We start from the raw sequence: 18,114 nt of genomic DNA, 5'->3' as shown, positions 1-18,114 counted from the left end.
GAGATAAAACAAGAAGAACAATTAAATTTTCAAGGAAGTTAAATATTTTTCATCGAATTAAAATTTTTACAACAATAGCTGTTGGTGTTAACAATAAAAGAAATGGATATAAAATAAATTATGCAAAGCAAAAAAATGAATTTGCAAAGAAAGGGAAACATTTAGCATATAAATCAAGAAATGAAAAAGAAAACAATATGGAAATTTCAAAAGGGAGACACTGTATTAATGGATAATATGGCAACACACACACACACACACACACACAATACATCGGTATTATTCTATTTTGTATAAAGGACAAGGAGAAATTAGAATTGAACTATTTTTTAAAAAATTTGGAAGATATGAATTTTGGAGTGAATTTCATAAAATGTCTTTTTTATTTCTTTTGTCTTCTTTCTTTATTCTAAACATTAGTTCTTGTTAGTTATTTATATATATATATAATATGATATGCTATCATCTCACATATGATCTGGTTAAATAGCTAATTCATTGATGATATTGCCCAACATTTGAAGTTATCTCGAGTGACAAACTCACAACAGATCTGTCTCTTTTATAGGTGGAAAACTATCTGTAGATATACTGGCAGGCTGGTTTCTGCTTTCAGTGCTTCTTGCTAGTCATACAGATGATAGCACCTCATTGGTAGGATCTCTTCCTTTTTTATCATCACCCCTTTCAAGATCAATGAAGTGGACCATTCCAGGTTTCTGGAGTAGATCATCTGTTTCCCTTTGGCTCTTGGGATCTTCTACTTCAATGTATTTTCCTTTGGATTGTTGGGTTGTCTTAGTAAAGGTTTCCTTGAATGTGTGCATAAGGTCATCAGGGCAATAGACATAATGATAAAGAGCACCCGCCAGGACAGCTCCTATAATTGGTCCCAGCCAATATACCTGTACAGAATCATAAGGAGAAGAAATTTGATACAGGGGGATTAAGAGCTGACTAATAAATGAAAGGGTAAATAGTAAAGTTCCTTTGGCAAATGGCTTGCAATAGTTCTTTTGGCAAATGGCTTATCATCTCCCATACCTCTAAAAGGAAATATAAAAGCCAGCAACTTTTATGGTTTAGCAGTAGATACCGTTTCTATACTTTTGGCACAAATACTCAAACCCAGGCATACTAACCATTTTTAAGATGTTCTTGCCATGTTTTTCCACAATTATATGTCATCCTTTCCTTGATTAAAATGTTAAATGTATTGGATGAAGAATGACTGGTGTTCAGAATTTTGATTGGATCATAATCTGTTTTCTTAATTATGAAGTCTATGTTTCATAATGGGAAACTACAAATATAGGAAAGAGACCTGTGGGTTCCCCCCCAAAAAAAAGTCAAGTTGAAAACTGCAACTATGGAATCTAACCCTTCTTTTTAATATGTCTTTTTAATAGGCATGGTAAATGTAAACAAGCAGTGAAGCTTCAGTCTTGACTTTTTGACTCCTTCCCCATAAGCACAGTACTCCCCAAATAATCTCGATTTATCAATCTTAAAAAAGTGAAAGGTATCTATGAAACAAAAAGAAAAAAACTGGTTGTGCTTTTTTACACAAACACCACTTTATAGTTTATTACCTTTTTATAAAATAATCAAACAAAATAACAGTTACAGATATTAAGTGCTCTGAAAAAAGAAGGAATACTAAAGTATAATAACTTACCCAGTGATCTTTCCAGTTACCCATGATAACTGCAGGTCCAAATGACCGAGCAGGGTTCATGCTGGCCCCTGTGTAACTGATCTGCAGTAGGTATACACATACAAATATATAAATATTTGGAAAGGAAGAGTATTATTATTATAAGCAAACATGGTGTTAAAATTCTTATGGAATCATCTTTTTCCAGTGGCACTGAAATGAGGGATGCCAATGCTTGGACAATCCTTGTGTGTCCAATCACACTTGGCCAATAAAGAATTCTATTTATTGTATTCTGTTCTAGGACTCTTATACATCTCCTTCCTTAGGGGCATATTTGTGGATGAAAAAGGTTACCAGGTGTGGTTTTCACATGCTTGGAAAAGAAACTCGCTGATCTGTTGATGGCATTGCTGGGCTCTTTCTTTTGGAAGGTTTCACTTTCTTCCTACCATGAGAGAGAGGTTTTTTTACATAATACACTTGACATTTGACTGGCAACATATGTCCCATTTGACTGGCAACATATTTTCTAATTCTTTCTTCATTTTATAAGCATGGGTTTTGATGATAAGAGTACCTTTGAAACAATATACATTTTTGTAGGGGCTTAGAAAGAGACAAATCATTTCCAAGAACTGTGCTTTCTTTCTAGCTGTGGAAAGGGACATCTGTTTTCCTTCCTTCCTTCCTTCCTTCCTTCCTTCCTTCCTTCCTTCCTTCCTTCCTTCCTTCCTTCCTTCCTTCCTTCCTTCCTTCCCATTGATTCATTCAGTTTCTATAGCTGTCCATTTCAGTTAATGACTCTGGGCAGTGTACAATTCAAAAAATATACTACAGTTAAAACACTCACAATATTTTCCAAACAATAAAAAAACAATAAAAAATATGGCCATTGGGACATTAAATGATAACAGGTAGATTCATACATTGCACTGTTAAAAATGAGCATGTTATTGTTCTATGCATTAAACAGTCTGATAGAATAGCACCTGGCCCACAGTTCATCAGATGCAAATACTACAAATAAATAAATAAATAAATAATATAAATAAATTTCAAAATATGCATGTGTATGCATGCACGTAGACATCCACACGCACATATACAAGTATATCCTTATACGGCATAGGGATACTAGTTACTTGAGGGACTGCCTGTTCCGCATAGTATCTGCCCAATCCCTTCAATCTGGGAGGATTAGGGTGCTCTAGGGTCCTTCAATTAAACAATGTCATCCGTTGGGTTCCCAGAAGTAAAATGCCTTCTATCTGCAATGCCTACTCTCTGGAATGAGGTTTTCCCCAAGATCTGGATTGCCTCCATTCTGTTGTTATTCAGAAAAAGTATTGAAGACGTCGCCACATTCCCACTGGTCTGTTGCACTTGTCATCATTGCTCTTTGATTGATACCATTGTAATTACAGAGAGCTGCCCAGAATCATTAGGAATTTGGTGTCATACAGGTTAAATAAATAAATAAATAGTAGTAGTAATAGTTATTAAAAATAATAAATTGTTATTTATTATTAACATTGTTTGTTAAACGATGAAGTGAACAGCATTATTTCAACTCATATACTAAAGCTAAAAAAATTAATATAAAATACAATTAATTATATAATTATAAAGTTTGTGTATATTTATACATATCCAAAGAATAAGAGAAACATATAAGAATATTATTAATTTTAATATAGACTTGACTCAAATGATTCCAAATATACTTGCTTCACTTATAAATATTTTAAATATAATTAACTGAAAGTTACAGCCTCTGACCATGCATGGGTTTCAGAATAATAAGCTAGTAGGCTACTTAAAACATTGCTACTCTATATAATTTATAAGTACCTAGCTAAAAAAGCTAATGAAAAAAGCAACTTACAGCAAATAGATGTCCTATTGCAACCGACAGTCCAATTGCCAATGCCACAGAACCAGTGACATCATTTCGCTTCGAATCACAGCTGGCAAAAATAGTAAAAACCAGCTGGAAGGTAATTATCAGCTCCACCAAGAGTCCATGTCCACTGGAAAGTTCTGCATGTATCTAGAAGAGGAAACACACAGAGAGTCAGGCAGCATAAATAAAGTGTGAAATTGTAATTACCAACCCGCTAATTAAAAGAGTTTCAAAGTAAATAAGTGTTTTGGAAAGAAAGAAAATAGAATAAGGCAAGGAAATAATACACTGTTAAAAACCTTTTAAGTAACAGCCTCTTGGGTAATCTGGGCTTCCTTGACAGGTGGCTCTGAAAGGCTCCTGTTAACAGCTCATTAGCCATTGAATTGTTGGGATACAGAGATGTATATTTTGTGTTCTCACATGAAAGAGCCCTGCTCTAAACATGAGATGGTTTGCTTGCCTGATTGTAGTGTAGAGCTAGCTAATATGGCTTATATGTTGTGTCCCAAAGGTGCTTTTTCAAGAGGCAACTGGACTTTCTTGGTTTTTTTTTTGAAGATGTTTTGTTTCTCATCCAAGGAGCTTCTTCACATCTGAACTGAAGAAGCTTCTTAGATGAGAAGCAAAATGTCTTCAAAGAAAACCAGAAAGTCCAGGTGCCTCTTGAAAAAGCATCTTTGGAACAACCATGACCTGAATGACTGAGAATCTCCGTAGACACATTGCGTTATATAACAGTAAATGGTTTGGGATGTATTCTCCCAAACCATGATGAACATAGGTTTGTGTGATGCGTATACCCACCAACAACCTTACATACAACCTAACAACAGCTATGGCCCTTATTTATATGTGTATGTGTACAAAATAGTCCCCTACCAAACTCTTGGGTTTTGATGGGAATGTCACACAAGATTCTTAAGAATATAGCTATTTTTCTATTTTTTTTCTTCAGCAGACCCATAATTTAGTTTTCTGTTATGAATCTATTAATTAGCTCTTACTCAATTAATTTCAGTTTCAAGTAAAAATTGACAGGATGTAAGTGCAGTTTTATATCCTGCAGTGAGGTTAATTGATAGAAGAGAACAAAGCTAGAACCAAAAGCAAAGTCTATTTTAAAAAACGTTATCTAAAATATACACTTCTTTTGTTTCAATATATTTGTACTTTTCTCTTAAAATATTTGATGCCTGGATGTTATACCTTATATCAATTCTTCTTTTAGTTAGAAATATCTACTAAGGAACAATTCCTAAATACAGAATTAAAAAAAAACCCTGCAAATAAGCTATATCAAACGTATTAGAATAAAAAGTTCCTTGCTTTAACTTAAACTGTATATGCCCCCCACAGTTTAGTAGGACCTGATACATGCATATAACTGTTGTGAAATATTTAGCAGTTAGTTTACAGTAAAGAATGGATTTATGGGGCACAGGGCACCCTGCCTATCAAAGTTTCTTATTAACATTTTTCTTTAAGGCATTCTAAATCCGTTCAAAGAAATACATTCCAAGTGGGCCTGGAGTTTTATCAAAAGGTCACTTTTGAATTAAAAAATAATCACATGAACCACTATTCAAATTTTAAAGCAGTTTTTCAAAATACTTTCATTAGGTTTATATAATTCTAAACACCTTATATTCATTTTAGCCCTTGGCATCCACATCATCATCATCTATAATAATAAAAAGATGCTGAATGAATTTAAGTTATCCAGATCTTGTCCAAAAATCCATACTAAAATATGAATGAGACTTAGAACGTTTGTATATTAATGTGGAAGCCAGTATAAATGTAATATTTTTATGTGAGTCCACATTGTAAAATCATTTGCTTTATAAACGTATAAAAGGACTGGGGTATGTGTGTCATTTTTTATTTTGAATTTATTAACCGGGCATTGTCCCCCAATACAGAGATCAATTAAAACCATTTTTTGGGATCCCCAATCTAATATCTGTGGGTGTGGTTTGATCCCACAACCATTGCCCACAATCAAAGTGCTGTGGTGGCACAGTGGTTAGAGTGCAGTACTGCAGGCTACTTCTGCTGACTGCCGATTGCCAGCAGTTCGGCAGTTCAAATCCCACCGTCTCAAGGCTGACTCAATCTTCCATCCTTCCAAGGTCAGTAAAATGAGGAGCCAGATTGTTGGGGGCAATATGCTACACTGTAAACCAGGGATCTCCAACCTTGGTCCCTTTAAGACTTGTGGACTTTAACTCCCAGAGTTCCTCAGCCAGCTTTGTTGGTGGACTTTAACTCTGGGAGTTAAAGTCCACAAGTCTTAAAGGGACCAAGGTTGGAGACCCCTGTTGTAAACTGCTTAGAGAATGCTAAATGCACTGTGAAGCAGTGTATAAGTCTAAGTGCTATTGCTATTGCTACTGCACAGTGTCTTTGATATGAGAAGAAAATGTCTGGTGAAGATATTGGATTAAGCCTGGGGAGGAGAGCCTAATTTCAAGTCCACCTAAAGCTATGCAAATCGATTGCCTGACTTTGGATCACACTCTCTCAAGTAGGGGGAGGCTCTTTAGCCATTTTCAAGAAGAAATAGCTTTTTCCCATTCAGCAAATGCTGAAATCTGTTTGCAAAGCTTGGATTCTGCCTTATTAGAAAGGGTAATTCTCCATTCTTTCAACCTACCTGGGTAACTCCCAATCCCCCAATTACACTTGATGGAGTGACCAGATAGAGTATGCCTGCTCCTGCAATGGCACCCAGGCATTGGGCTACAATATAGAAGACTGACTTGGCAAGGCTGATCTTCCGAGTGCAAACCATTGCAATGGTCACTGCAGGGTTAATATGGCCACCACTGATATGTCCAATGCACTGCACCATTGTCGCAATGCTGAGTCCAAAACACAGAGAAATAAGGACCATGTCCACAGGCAGGGGTTTTTCAATCCCACCCCAGTTGATTGTAGAGCCAAGGCTGAGGAAGACAAAAATGAGCATGGCCAAGAATTCTGCTGACACAGACTTCCAGAAGGACTTGGTCCAGATGCCTTTAAATGCTGCCATGACGGCCTCACAATTACACCATCGGCCACACTTACTGAAAAGGAAAACAAAGCAGCATAAGGATGTGAACCTGTCATTTAAGAAATGCTTTAAAAATGAACATGCTATCATTTGCAAAGAACTAATAACAGGAACAGCTTGTAAGAATCTATCACAGACCTGTAATTACCCAATAACAATCACACATCTGTATGGAATGAAGAATTGGGGTGGGGGAGGGGAGAGATCCCATCTGGTCATCTCTATTCTACATTGTCATGCTTTTATTGATACTCTCCACCTTTGGGGGAAGAATGATCTGAAAACTAGGGATACTTGCCATGAAAAAATAAGATTGAGACTCAATGCTATCCTAGGTCTCAAGAGCTCCAGTAAATTGTCTCTTTAGAGCTATCCAAGGTGCTGCAAGTTCAGCCTGGATACTTCAAGTCTTCCCTGTTGCTTAAAGTGTGATCTCCTCGAGTCAGCAGAAAATGAAGCCAGCATGAAATGTGCAGTGTCCACTGCCTCTGTTCCCAATAACTGACAACCACCGGATTTCTCCCCAATATAATGGGTATCACAGACTATTAGATTTTTTTTATATTTTGAGTCTGCCTTTGGATGATGTTAGAACAATGGGAAGAAATGACGTTTTAACAGTGATAAAATATTTCAGTTTGTCCCATTCATGAGATGAGATGAGATGAAGGCAACATCCTGAGGATACAGCAGGAAAAAAAAGATATTGCCATGGTTTATTCCATGGTTAAATGCAAGTATCTGAGTAAGGTGAGCATTATTCTGTATGGATGCCTGCTCATTAAGACATCTGGACAATGCATGCCTTCTGGCTTTTGTTCTTTTGTGACAGGACTTCTGTTCTATGGGTCCTACATTTCTGCTTTGATGTTGACTTAGTTTTCCATAATATCTCTTCTTCCACCCACTGCTTACTACTACCAGCATTGTCTCATCCACTGCTTCTGTCTGAATCCTATTTTGCTTCTCAGTCCTACCAGAGACTGAGTCCTACCTAGCCTACCAGCTAGGCTAACAATTTAAAGAAGCTACATGTCAATTATATCCTTTGGATTTTATTTTTACCATCTGTTGCCTTCTATCTGTGGTCACATTTCCTCAGAACTAAAGCTAAACACCATTACTTTTATTACAAACTTCTATAACTTCAGGTTATGCACTGAATGTGTATCCATCATTCCACAATCATGTAGCCACTGGGTTAGCAAGGACAGTATATCTAGAAAGTACAAATTGGGGAAGGTTATTCTACATAATGCTTTTATGGAATAGAATCAAGACTTTGCTGATATAAAGGTAAAGTTTTCTCCTGTTCAGTTATGTTCAAATCTAGGTGGTAGTGCTCATCTCTGTTTCTTAGCTAAGGGATTCAGTATTGTCCAAAGACATTTCAATGACCAGTGTGACTATATGCTGAGGCACATGGAATGCGGTTACTTTCCCATCAAAATGATGCCTATTTATCTACTTACATTTGCATGATTTTGAGCAGCTAGGTGAGCAGGAGCTGATATATATTTAATTTTAAATATTAGTATACTACAAATCAATGAAGTATTCAAACATTTGCAGGGTACGTGATATACTTTAAGAGCTTCCAATAACTATACTTTGAGTTTTAAAATGAAATGGTTTTGTTTAGGACTATATAATAGAAAAACTAGACATGCTTCTATTTAAACAAGAGCATAAAACAAGTGACATAAAGTGAAAGGGTGGTAGTCAGAAACACCACACAAGGTTTCCAAATTTCTCTTTGTGCAGCATTCCGGAAACATTAAAATCATCCTGAAAGACAATGAAATTAGCAAGTGATAATTTATCTGGACCGGAAATGAAGTAAAGGGAAATTTTGTATTTATTTGCTCAAAGTTGTCATCTTTTGTAATGGTGAAGAATTGGTATTCCCAAATCATACTGGAGATTGGTGAATTCCAAAAATACTTTTGCAGAAACATGCTTGGAATAAGTGAGAAATTTGTGAAATGATGAAACTTGATCAGAATAAACTACAACCAACAACTGATTTCACTGATTATCATGTAATCTATATTAAAGAGAGCTAAAATTTAAAGATAGCAAAAGAGGCTTTCTTTTTGTCTGTCTCTTATTATCAGTATCCAAAGCTATGGTCCCAATTATCCAAAGTTTGTACAGATATATTCAATATCCAGCAAACCAGCACATCCAAATTGCTATTATGGCATCATTATATAACGATAATTTGTGGCAATTACTAAGCATTATTTTGATTTGGCTGCTATTCCTCACCTCTTTATTTATTATGTTGGTTGATTTTATGTCAGGGCTTACCAGAAATGGCAGATTTAAAGAATCATTCAAAGGTGAAAAGAGCAAACAAAGTGACTTTGATTAAGAGTTTTAAATAATGTTAGGGAAAGCATGATGCTTTGTGCTGGGCTGTTGGCAATGTAAAGGTATTTCACAAACTGCAACGTGAATGAACTAAGGCAGCCTGAAGATTTATGGGATGTAGGTCCTCAGATTACATTACATATGTCCAGTACCATGAATACTTAAACAGGCTATTTGTTTCTGGCCTGAGTGCAAAGTGCCCCTTTTCAAATTCCCTCTTCAAAGGGATAAATATAAGCCCATTGCTGCTGGTTTCTTCCTTGAAAAAACAACCAAAATACTCTGCAAACACAGTTTACAAAAAAACCTGTGCTGCACTTGGCTGGAAAATGTCAACTCCAAGGTTTTTTTTTTGTTGACATTATTTTTGTGTGTGGTTTAGAGTTCTTAAAGCCACCTCAGAAGAGCAACATGCCTCAAAAGGATGGCTTTAGGTGCAAAACCACTCATTACCTTATCTATTTCTTGATGCCAATATCTCACGGTTTGACTCTCAGCCCAAAGTGAAGTACCATCCAGATTTTAGGCCTGCCTTCCTCCAACTGTGTTCTTCAGATCAGTTAGACTTCAACTTCCTTGACCTCCTAGCCTGGATGGGGTAGATATCTACCAGGGGTCTCCAACCTTGGGAACTTGAAGCCTGGAGGACTTCAACTCCCAGAATTCAAAATTCAGACATCAAAGTAAAGCTGGCTGGGGAATTCTGGGAGTTGAAGTCCTCCAGGCTTCAAGTTCCCAAGGTTGGATACCCCTGGTCTAGATGGATGGTCTCACTCTCAACTGGGGAAGAGTGAAGTCCAGCACAAAGGGCATTTTCTTTAGCTGCTTCAGGAAAGCTTTCAGGAGACCCAAAGTCCACTTGCTCCTCGCTTGATCTGCTCTCTGCATCAGGCGGGCTTTGAAAGGGAAGGGAAAGCGACTTCTTTACCTAACAGGAACTTTGCACCAAGAGACATTTCCATCCCTCACCGGGTGCAATTCCTAGACTCCATTTTCCTCCAAACAGAAGCACCCGAGCCGCCTTTCGTCTGAGAAGTTTTGAGCGACCTACTTTCCAGCCGGAGCCTTTCAGTCGGGAGCATGGGGGTGGGGTGTGGGAGGGGAAGGGAAGACACCCCCAGACTGTCTTTGCAGGCACGGAAATGAAAGCCTTTTATCCCTGCGCGAATGGCTCCGGGTGTCGGCAGGTCAACAGATACGGAAGGGGAAGGCAGCGCCAGTTTAGAAGGCTAGAAAGAAAAGGGCTGGAAGGCCAGGGAGCGCGCGGGGCATCCCCGGGGAGCGGAGCTGTGGAAGATTTGTAGCGCGCCGCGGATGCAGCTTCTAACCGGGTCCGCGTCCAGAGGCGCTGCGATCTGTTTACGAGGCAGCGCAAACTGCTGGCAAAGGAGTTTTTTCTAGGATCCTTTCCAAATACATAGGCGAAAAGGACGGGAACTGCCCTTGACATTTAGCCATTACAAATCTCCCAGGTTTAACGTTTCATACCGTTAATATGCTCACCGAGCTTCCACAAGCGCTCTTTCTCCCTCCCCCAGCTCCTCACACACACACGATGCCAACGGTACGAAAAACGCACGCAAATGTCTTTCTTAAAAAAACTTTTTTTTAAAAAAGAAGTAAAGAACCATTAGATTAAACAACAACGCAAGGTGCAACGATACTTGGGTTAATCAGAAAGTCGTGTGCCATTTCCAACAATTTCCAATAGGATTCTCTTCTATAACATTCTATACTATTCACTAAGGCTGCATTACTATTACTATTAGTCTTCTCATCGTTCCCATCACCCATCTCCTCCCACTTATGACTGCATGACTGTAACTTTGTTGCTTGTATCCTTATGATTTATATTGAGATTGTTTCCTGATTGCTTATTTGTACCCTATGAATATCATCAAATCATCAATCTTATGATTCTTGACGAATGTATCTTGTCTTTCTATGCACCAAAGACAAATTCCTTCTGTGTCCAACCACACTTGGCCAATAAAGAATTCTATTCTATTCTATTCTATTCTATTCTATTCTATTCTATTCTATTCTATTCTATTCTAGGTTAATAAAAGCACAGTGGCACAATCCAACGGACAGGGGTTCCGCACGCGGCTCGCTGGTTTTTTGGGGAGGGAGGCTGGTTGGGAGGGAAAACGGGAGGGGGAGATGGAAAGGCTCCAAAGGGCGAGGGCGATCGGTTCAGGGTAAGCCAAGACGGTGTCCTGCAACGCCTCTGCCGTCTTATTGTCTGGACCGGTTACCTCTGAGGACCCTTCGCAGAGATCCTTATCCCGTCTCGCGTTTACTCCGTCTTCCAGAACTTCTCGCTACGGTTCCTCAAATTTAGGAGGAGGGACTCGCGTGGGGGCCTCTCCCATCTCTCGGTAGACCTGGCCAGTCCCCCGCCTCAGCTTTGCTACAAGAGGTCGCTAGAAGAAAGGTTGAGTCTCTTCCGTTGGTATCTCTTGGCCGAGGGAGGCCGAGGGAATTGGACAAAGGGGTCAGGGGACAATCGGGGGAAGGAAGGCAGCCCAGGCGCATCTTTCCAACCCCAACCGATCCCCACTATCCCCCACCCCGGCCGGTCATTCGACTCACCCCCAACCTCTGGGCGCCGCTTCGTCGCTCATGCCTTCTCGCGTGTGGCGCGCCTGGCTAGAGACCGAGCCGCGAGAGGGGGAGTGGCGGAGCCCGGGGTGCTTAAGGGAATCGGGTTACTGCTCCTCTCTGGCCCGGTGGACTTTTCCAACTGGAGGCTGTGGGCCAGCAGCTGGCCAGGCGTTGGGTTATATTTGAACTCCGAATAACTTTCCCATACCTGATCAACCCGAAAGGGGTGGAGCCGCCTCCCACAGCCCGAGCGCCTGCTGCCGAGGAAGGGAGAAGAACGGAGCGCGCCGGCAGTTGGCTCGCGATCTCAGTCTCTGAGCTGGAACAGCCGGCAGAAAAGGCTTCCCGGGACTTGCCAGCCCTTGCCATGAGTGCAGTCAAAAGGGAACCTTGTTGTGCCTGAGCTGGGGAGCTCGCCCCCCCACCTCTCCTGGCAAAGCAGAACGGCTTGACCTAGAAGTAGCACGCTCGCTGCACGCAAACGAAGTACTTGGCCTCTTTATCTGGACCTCCCTCGCCCTAAACTCTGCTTTGTTTAATCATGATGTAAGCACAGTTGCCTGGGATCACGCAAGCCATGAGTTGGGGTTGACCTTTCTCAAGACTCTGAGAAGCCCAGCAGCGGGAGATTCCTTTGATCTCCACCTTACTTTCTCCTGCTTGCATCCTAGGACAACATACATTTTCCTCTATTATTTTCTTTTCATTTAAGACAGTGGCCCAATAAAAGATGTAGAGTAGAGTAGAGTAGAGTAGAGTAAGAATAGAATAGAATAGAATAGAATAGAATAGAATAGAATAGAATAGAATAGAATAGAATTTGTTACTGGCCAAGTGTGATTGGACATACAAGGAATTTGTCTCTGGTGCATAAATACATACAAGCAACAAGTGACAAATCATGATTATAAGTATGAAGAGAAAGCCCAAAATACTGAAATGACTATAAGAGTTACAATTTAATAGATTAATGTTATTGTTTTGATTGAAAAATATGGACCCGTCATCTTATTTTAATCGCTGCACACCACACATAGAATGGGACTCTTCACTATGTGAACCCAGCAGGTACTGTGCCTCTCTTATGGCAGACTTAACAAACCTTGAAGTATCCAAGGGCTTTCACTCTGGCCGGGTGTCTTGCTTCTCCCCCTCAGCTCTCCTTAATAGCTGATACGTGAAGATTCCCCATTCAGAGACAATGGATGTATATAAACAATAGTGTATCGGCTTCTTCAATGCTTAGAGGTATTCATAATAGCTTTATTTCAGCATTATAACGGTACATATCTATCCAGGGCTTACGGGACAATTCTACACCTCACTGATGCATTCATACAAACCCTGCTACAATATACAATGTAGCCAGGTTCTGTGTTGCAACACCTGAAATAGGTCAGAAAATGACCTGTATCAGAAGTCAGTTTTAGTGAGCATTATGGGGTTTTTAATTATTTATATTAGATTCAGTTTACTATGTTTTATGTCCTTTTATTGCTTTTATCCCTCCTTTTAGATTGTTTAAATATTTTTGTGTTTATATTTTTTTAGCTTTTTATGTGGTTTTATATTTGTATTGTTTATATTTTTTGTGTGCCACTTTTCTTATATTGTTCTTTGGCCCTAATAAAGGTTGATGTGATTTGATGTGATTTGATGTATGGGAACTGGGACAAACTTGCCCCTAAATTGGGGCCACAGGCTGTTCTAAGCCCTATCATGTAGATTGTGTGTGAACCTACTCATGATGTTTCTACTCTATAGGTGTTTCTTCTCTCATCTATAAACAGAAAATATGCAACTTTTGTATCCAACATTTAGTACAAATTTAGCATTAAAAATTGCAAAATGCAAGTTGAAAATTAAAGTGTGGCTCGTCTTTGAAAGCACATTAAACCCATTAGACAGGTTTTCCTGTGGTTTTGTTGATCACCTGATGCTTATCCCATGCTGCTTATAGTAAGGTTTCCATGAACAACCTGTCTTAAGAATTGGAACACATACTGTGTATAAGACTTTCAAGATTCTTTGAAGGTTTATTGGAAAACAAAGCAGACAATATTGCCCTAAATTGGCCAACAGTACAAAAACAAATCCTTATTTTTAATAAAAACAAATGCAATCTGCAAATATATCCGAGAACAAAGATGTATACTCTTCCGTTTCCCATTCTGAAACATATCCAGTGTAATCCTGATTTTCTATTTAATGTTGGCTTTCCAGATTGGATTAATGTTAGTGTACAAGTTTCAGACTTTGAACATTTTGATCCAATGTTGGCCAATTCATTAAGTCTTAAATGCTTCATCCCTTGAAACATATCAAGAATTCCCACAGGAAATCAATCAAGGTTTTCCTCCATTGCTACAGGCTGCAGTCCCAGGAGTTTACTAGGACTATACTTTTCCAGCAGAGAAGAATTCTCGTGTTGCCAGAGAAGATAGTCATCTGCTGAGAAAGTAGAAAAGAAAAATTAATCGATTTGAGCATTTTAGACTTTCTTTTGGCTTTTATGGAAACATACAAAAAATAGCTTGTTTCCTTATGTTTTACTTAAATAATTTGCTACAAGGAATAACAGTGGTAAATGACAGTGGTACCTACCTGTAAATAAAACAGAAATTGTGCATTGGTGCACAAGTGCAAGTTCAGTAGTCTTCATATCTCTGGCTATGGTACTTGGCCATAATTCCTTCCTCTTCCAACAAGAACCTAGAAATATTAGGTCATGTGGTTTGTTTTTGGTTCTCATACTTTTTAGTCACATATCCTTGAACCAATTAATGATGTGTGACAGGGTACCACTGTACTAAATATGTTTATTGGACTATAAACATATAGTTTATAGTCCAATAAATGTCCCAAAGGCTTTAGTTGGATTAATCTTGCATAATCTTGCGTAGCTTCTTTTCCAAAAACACCACACTACTAACCAGACCATATAAAACATTTGCTAGACCAATTCTAGAATACAGCTCACCTGTTTGGAACCCTCACCACATCTCTGACATCAATACAATTGAACGTGTCCAAAAATATTTTACAAGAAGAGTTCTCCATTCCTCTGAAAACAATAAAATACCTTATCCCACCAGACTTGAAATCCTAGGCTTAGAAAACTTGGAACTCCGTCGCCTTCGACAAGACCTAAGTTTAACTCACAGAATTATATATTGTAATGTCCTTCCTGTTAAAGACTACTTCAGCTTTAATTGCAATAATACTAGAGCAACTAATAGATTTAAACTTAATGTCAACCGCTTTAATCTAGATTGCAGAAAATATGACTTCTGTAACAGAATCATCAGTGCTTGGAATACTTTACCTGACTCTGTGGTCTCTTCCCATAATCCTAAAAGCTTTAACCAAAAACTCTCTGCTATTGACCTCACCCCATTCCTAAGAGGACCATAAGGGGGATGCATAAGCGCACAAACGTGCCTACCGTTCCTGTCCTATTGTTTTTCTTTTCTTCTTCCTATATATATATATGCTTATACCTCCTTATATTTACTCATATATGTGTTTATATACTATATAATCTTTTTGTATGATACCTACATATATTGTTGTGACAAAATAAATAAATGAATAAATAAATAAATAAATGAATAAATAAATAAATAAATAAATAAATAAATAAATAAATAAAAGAAAATAATAACATAACATAAAATAAATAAAATCTGAAGCTAAGATTGTGGGAACATGGGAGCTAGTACATAGATCATAGAAATAATCTATGTTCATAGAAAAGCTCAATCCAATGAAAAAAAATGAAATAACTACAAATTGACAGGCCACCAGTAAATAGACAAAGATTGCAGTTTATTATTCAGGCCATGAAAAACAAAGAAGCAATGGCATTACTTTTCTAGTTAGAAGGTTTATAGCAAAAGTGGTACTTGGCTATAATGCAATTAATGACTGAATAATATCAATTACATTTTGTGGAAAACTCTTTAATATAATGATCTTTCAAGCTGATGTCTATGGATTTTCTCAGTTATTCATGATTGTCCAAAGGTGTTTTTTAAAAAAAGGCAGCTGGACTTTGTTTTTCCTTGCTTCTCATCCAAGGTGCTTCTTCAGTTCTGACTGAATTTTGGATGATAGAATGATTTGTAATCCTTGCAGTCATCTTATCATTAACACTCATTCTGATAGTCTTTGAGGACACTTGGAGGTTTATCTGTGCCTTTAGGGTCACCTGACTAGTTCAAATGGCTGTGAAGCCTTCTTGGAACTGCTGAAAGGACTGTGCTGTAAACAGGAGATAAGTGGTGTTGAATCCCTCACCTTCTGTTGAGATGGGGCTATTCAATCTTAATATAGATAGTCTCTTTGACCCCTCTTTCAAATCAGTTGTCTTCTCTACCCTGAATGTGGTGGACTTTGCTGTTTTCAAAAAAGTGACCTTTGTCTTTCAAATGCAGATGGACTCTGAATCTTGTCCTGATGGGTTTGTTCTCCTATGTTGTGCCATGCATTTGTGAAGTGGTTGTGTTGTTTCTCCAATGTGCAGATCTGTAGACGTCTCACTGCATTGTTCTGCATATATCACATTGCTCAGTTTGTGTCTGGGTGTTTTATCCTTGGGGTGGACAAATTACTGCCTTAGTATATTTTTGGATTTAAAGTATGTATGTATGTTGTGTTGGTTGAAAATCCTCCTGAGCTGCAATGTATGGAATGACAATATTGCATTTGTTGTTTTTTTCTTTGTCTGTTATGGAGGAGCTCCTCCTGGGTCTTCTTTTTTATTTGATTAATCCAAATTAATGTTTTTAAGTAACAGGCATTGAAGATCTCTTCAACATGCATGAGTATACCTGTGCTTAAAAATCTTTTCTGACAGTGCTAGTGAGCAGTAAGCAATCCAGATATTGATTTCCATTTTACACAGTTGACACACATTTCCTTGGAAGTCTTAGGGAACTTCTCTAAGAAATCCTACATCCCTAGGACTTAAAATATGATCTGACATTAAAAGAGATCTGTGTTGAAAGAGATTATTCAATTTATTAATATCTAGGTTTTGAAAAGCAAATACTATTTTATGACTTTGGAAGATATTCGAAAATCTAATTGGTATCTGAGGAATAACAACATCTGTCTCAGGGATGCAACCCTAATCTAAAATCAATTTGTTTTTTAAAAAATGCATTAGATAAATTTAGGTATGTTTAAACCTAATTTTTGAATAAGGGAAGAAGCATTGCTTCTGGACAAAAGGGGTGAGGTTAGGGCTCAATTTTTTTTCAGTCCTATATTCTTCTTCAAAAATGAGATTCTCATTCTGTAGCCAGACATTACTCCTGTTGTTGTTGTTGCTGTTGTTATTGGGTTTTTTTTGATGGGGGGGGAACTGTAGTGAAAGCATGACAGAAAGAATACCTATAGTACAATTTTATAATAATGCTTTCACTCAGTCACATTGTTAGCAATTGAGATTGCTAAAATCCCTGGGGATGCAAGAAAGTTGTCTGAAGAAAGTCTACACTGAGAGAAACATTGGATTTCACATGCCAGTCATTCACTATGTGTAGTTCCTCTCCAGCTGAAGCTTCAGATTTGTTATTTCACTGCCAGTGTTGAGTTTCTATTACCATTAAATTCAAAATTAAATTCTTTTCAGCTACACGCATCATTGAAGCAATTATCCATAAGCCTCCAGTTGTGAAACTTTTAAAACTGGAAGTGGGAATTCAAAGGAGTACTGTAGGCACAAAAGCAAATGTATACATATGTTTCTCTCTCTCTTCCTCCCTCCATCTCCTGTATCTAAACGAGAGAGAGAGAGAGAGAGAGAGAGAGAGAGAGAGAGAGAGAGAGAGGAGGAGGAGGAGGAGGAGGGAGGGAGGGAGGGAGGAGAGAGAGAGAGGGGGAGAGAGAGAGAGAGAGCGGGGGAGGGAGGGAGAAGCAGGCAGACATCAGTTAGACATCGGCATATTTCTCTTTTAACAAAGAAATTACCACGAACCTGTGAGTCTACTGATTCAGCTCTAAAATGCTGTATATGCTCCACAGAATATAAAGTTTCCTGTCAGTGATCTATAGAGATTTTTATTACTTCAATTGTGGTTAAACAAAAACTTCTTATTTGGTAATTCAGTGAGCATGCCCAAAATTATCTGTACTACACAGGTTATCAATTAAAATTATCTTAATTAACTTTAGTGAGACAAGTTGTCCCTGAAATTATAAAAAATAAAGAAAAAAATATGCATGGGGCCTAAAGTTATAGTGACCAGACGTCCCGCTTTTGGTGGGACAGTCCCGCTTTTTAATAATTTGTCCTGCGTCCCGCAGCATTTCAAAAAAGTCCCAATTTTTCCCCCCACTCCCATTCTGAAAATGGGAGGCGGCAACGCAAGAGGAGGAGGAGGAGGAGGCGGAGAAGGGGGAGTGGCAGAGAAGGGGGCGCGAGATCGTCCGCTGCCTGGAAGAGCCGAGAGGAGAGCCAAGGAGAGCCGAGCCTGCCTGGAAGAGCCGAGAGGAGAGCTG

The 18,114-nt window shown here is 38.5% G+C and overlaps 1 protein-coding gene across 1 annotated transcript; it reads right to left on the bottom strand.

Moving 5' to 3' along the window:
- Nucleotides 1-287: 287 nt before the first annotated feature.
- AQP4 (aquaporin 4) lies at nucleotides 288-11,736 on the bottom strand. Its single transcript, XM_058178113.1, has 5 exons — nucleotides 11,596-11,736; nucleotides 6,223-6,637; nucleotides 3,546-3,710; nucleotides 1,679-1,759; nucleotides 288-905 (listed from the first exon to the last, which is right to left on the bottom strand). The coding sequence occupies exons 1-5, from the start codon at nucleotides 11,625-11,627 to the stop codon at nucleotides 630-632; spliced, it is 969 nt and encodes a 322-aa protein (XP_058034096.1). The 5' UTR covers nucleotides 11,628-11,736; the 3' UTR covers nucleotides 288-629.
- Between the last annotated feature and the right edge of the window lie 6,378 nt (nucleotides 11,737-18,114).

This window comes from Ahaetulla prasina, chromosome 3 (assembly GCF_028640845.1).
Source record: "Ahaetulla prasina isolate Xishuangbanna chromosome 3, ASM2864084v1, whole genome shotgun sequence".
NCBI lineage: Eukaryota > Metazoa > Chordata > Lepidosauria > Squamata > Colubridae > Ahaetulla > Ahaetulla prasina.
This window is presented reverse-complemented; position numbering and strand designations above follow the sequence as displayed.

Coding starts and splice junctions, on each gene's coding strand:
- AQP4 (XM_058178113.1), bottom strand. CDS start 11,627: ATGAGCGACGAAGCGGCGCCCAGAGGTTGGGG. Junction 6,638..11,595: donor GCGGCGCCCAGAGGTTGGGG/GTGAGTCGAATG, acceptor TTTCCTTTTCAG/TAAGTGTGGCCGATGGTGTA. Junction 3,711..6,222: donor GGGGATTGGGAGTTACCCAG/GTAGGTTGAAAG, acceptor TTCCTCTTCTAG/ATACATGCAGAACTTTCCAG.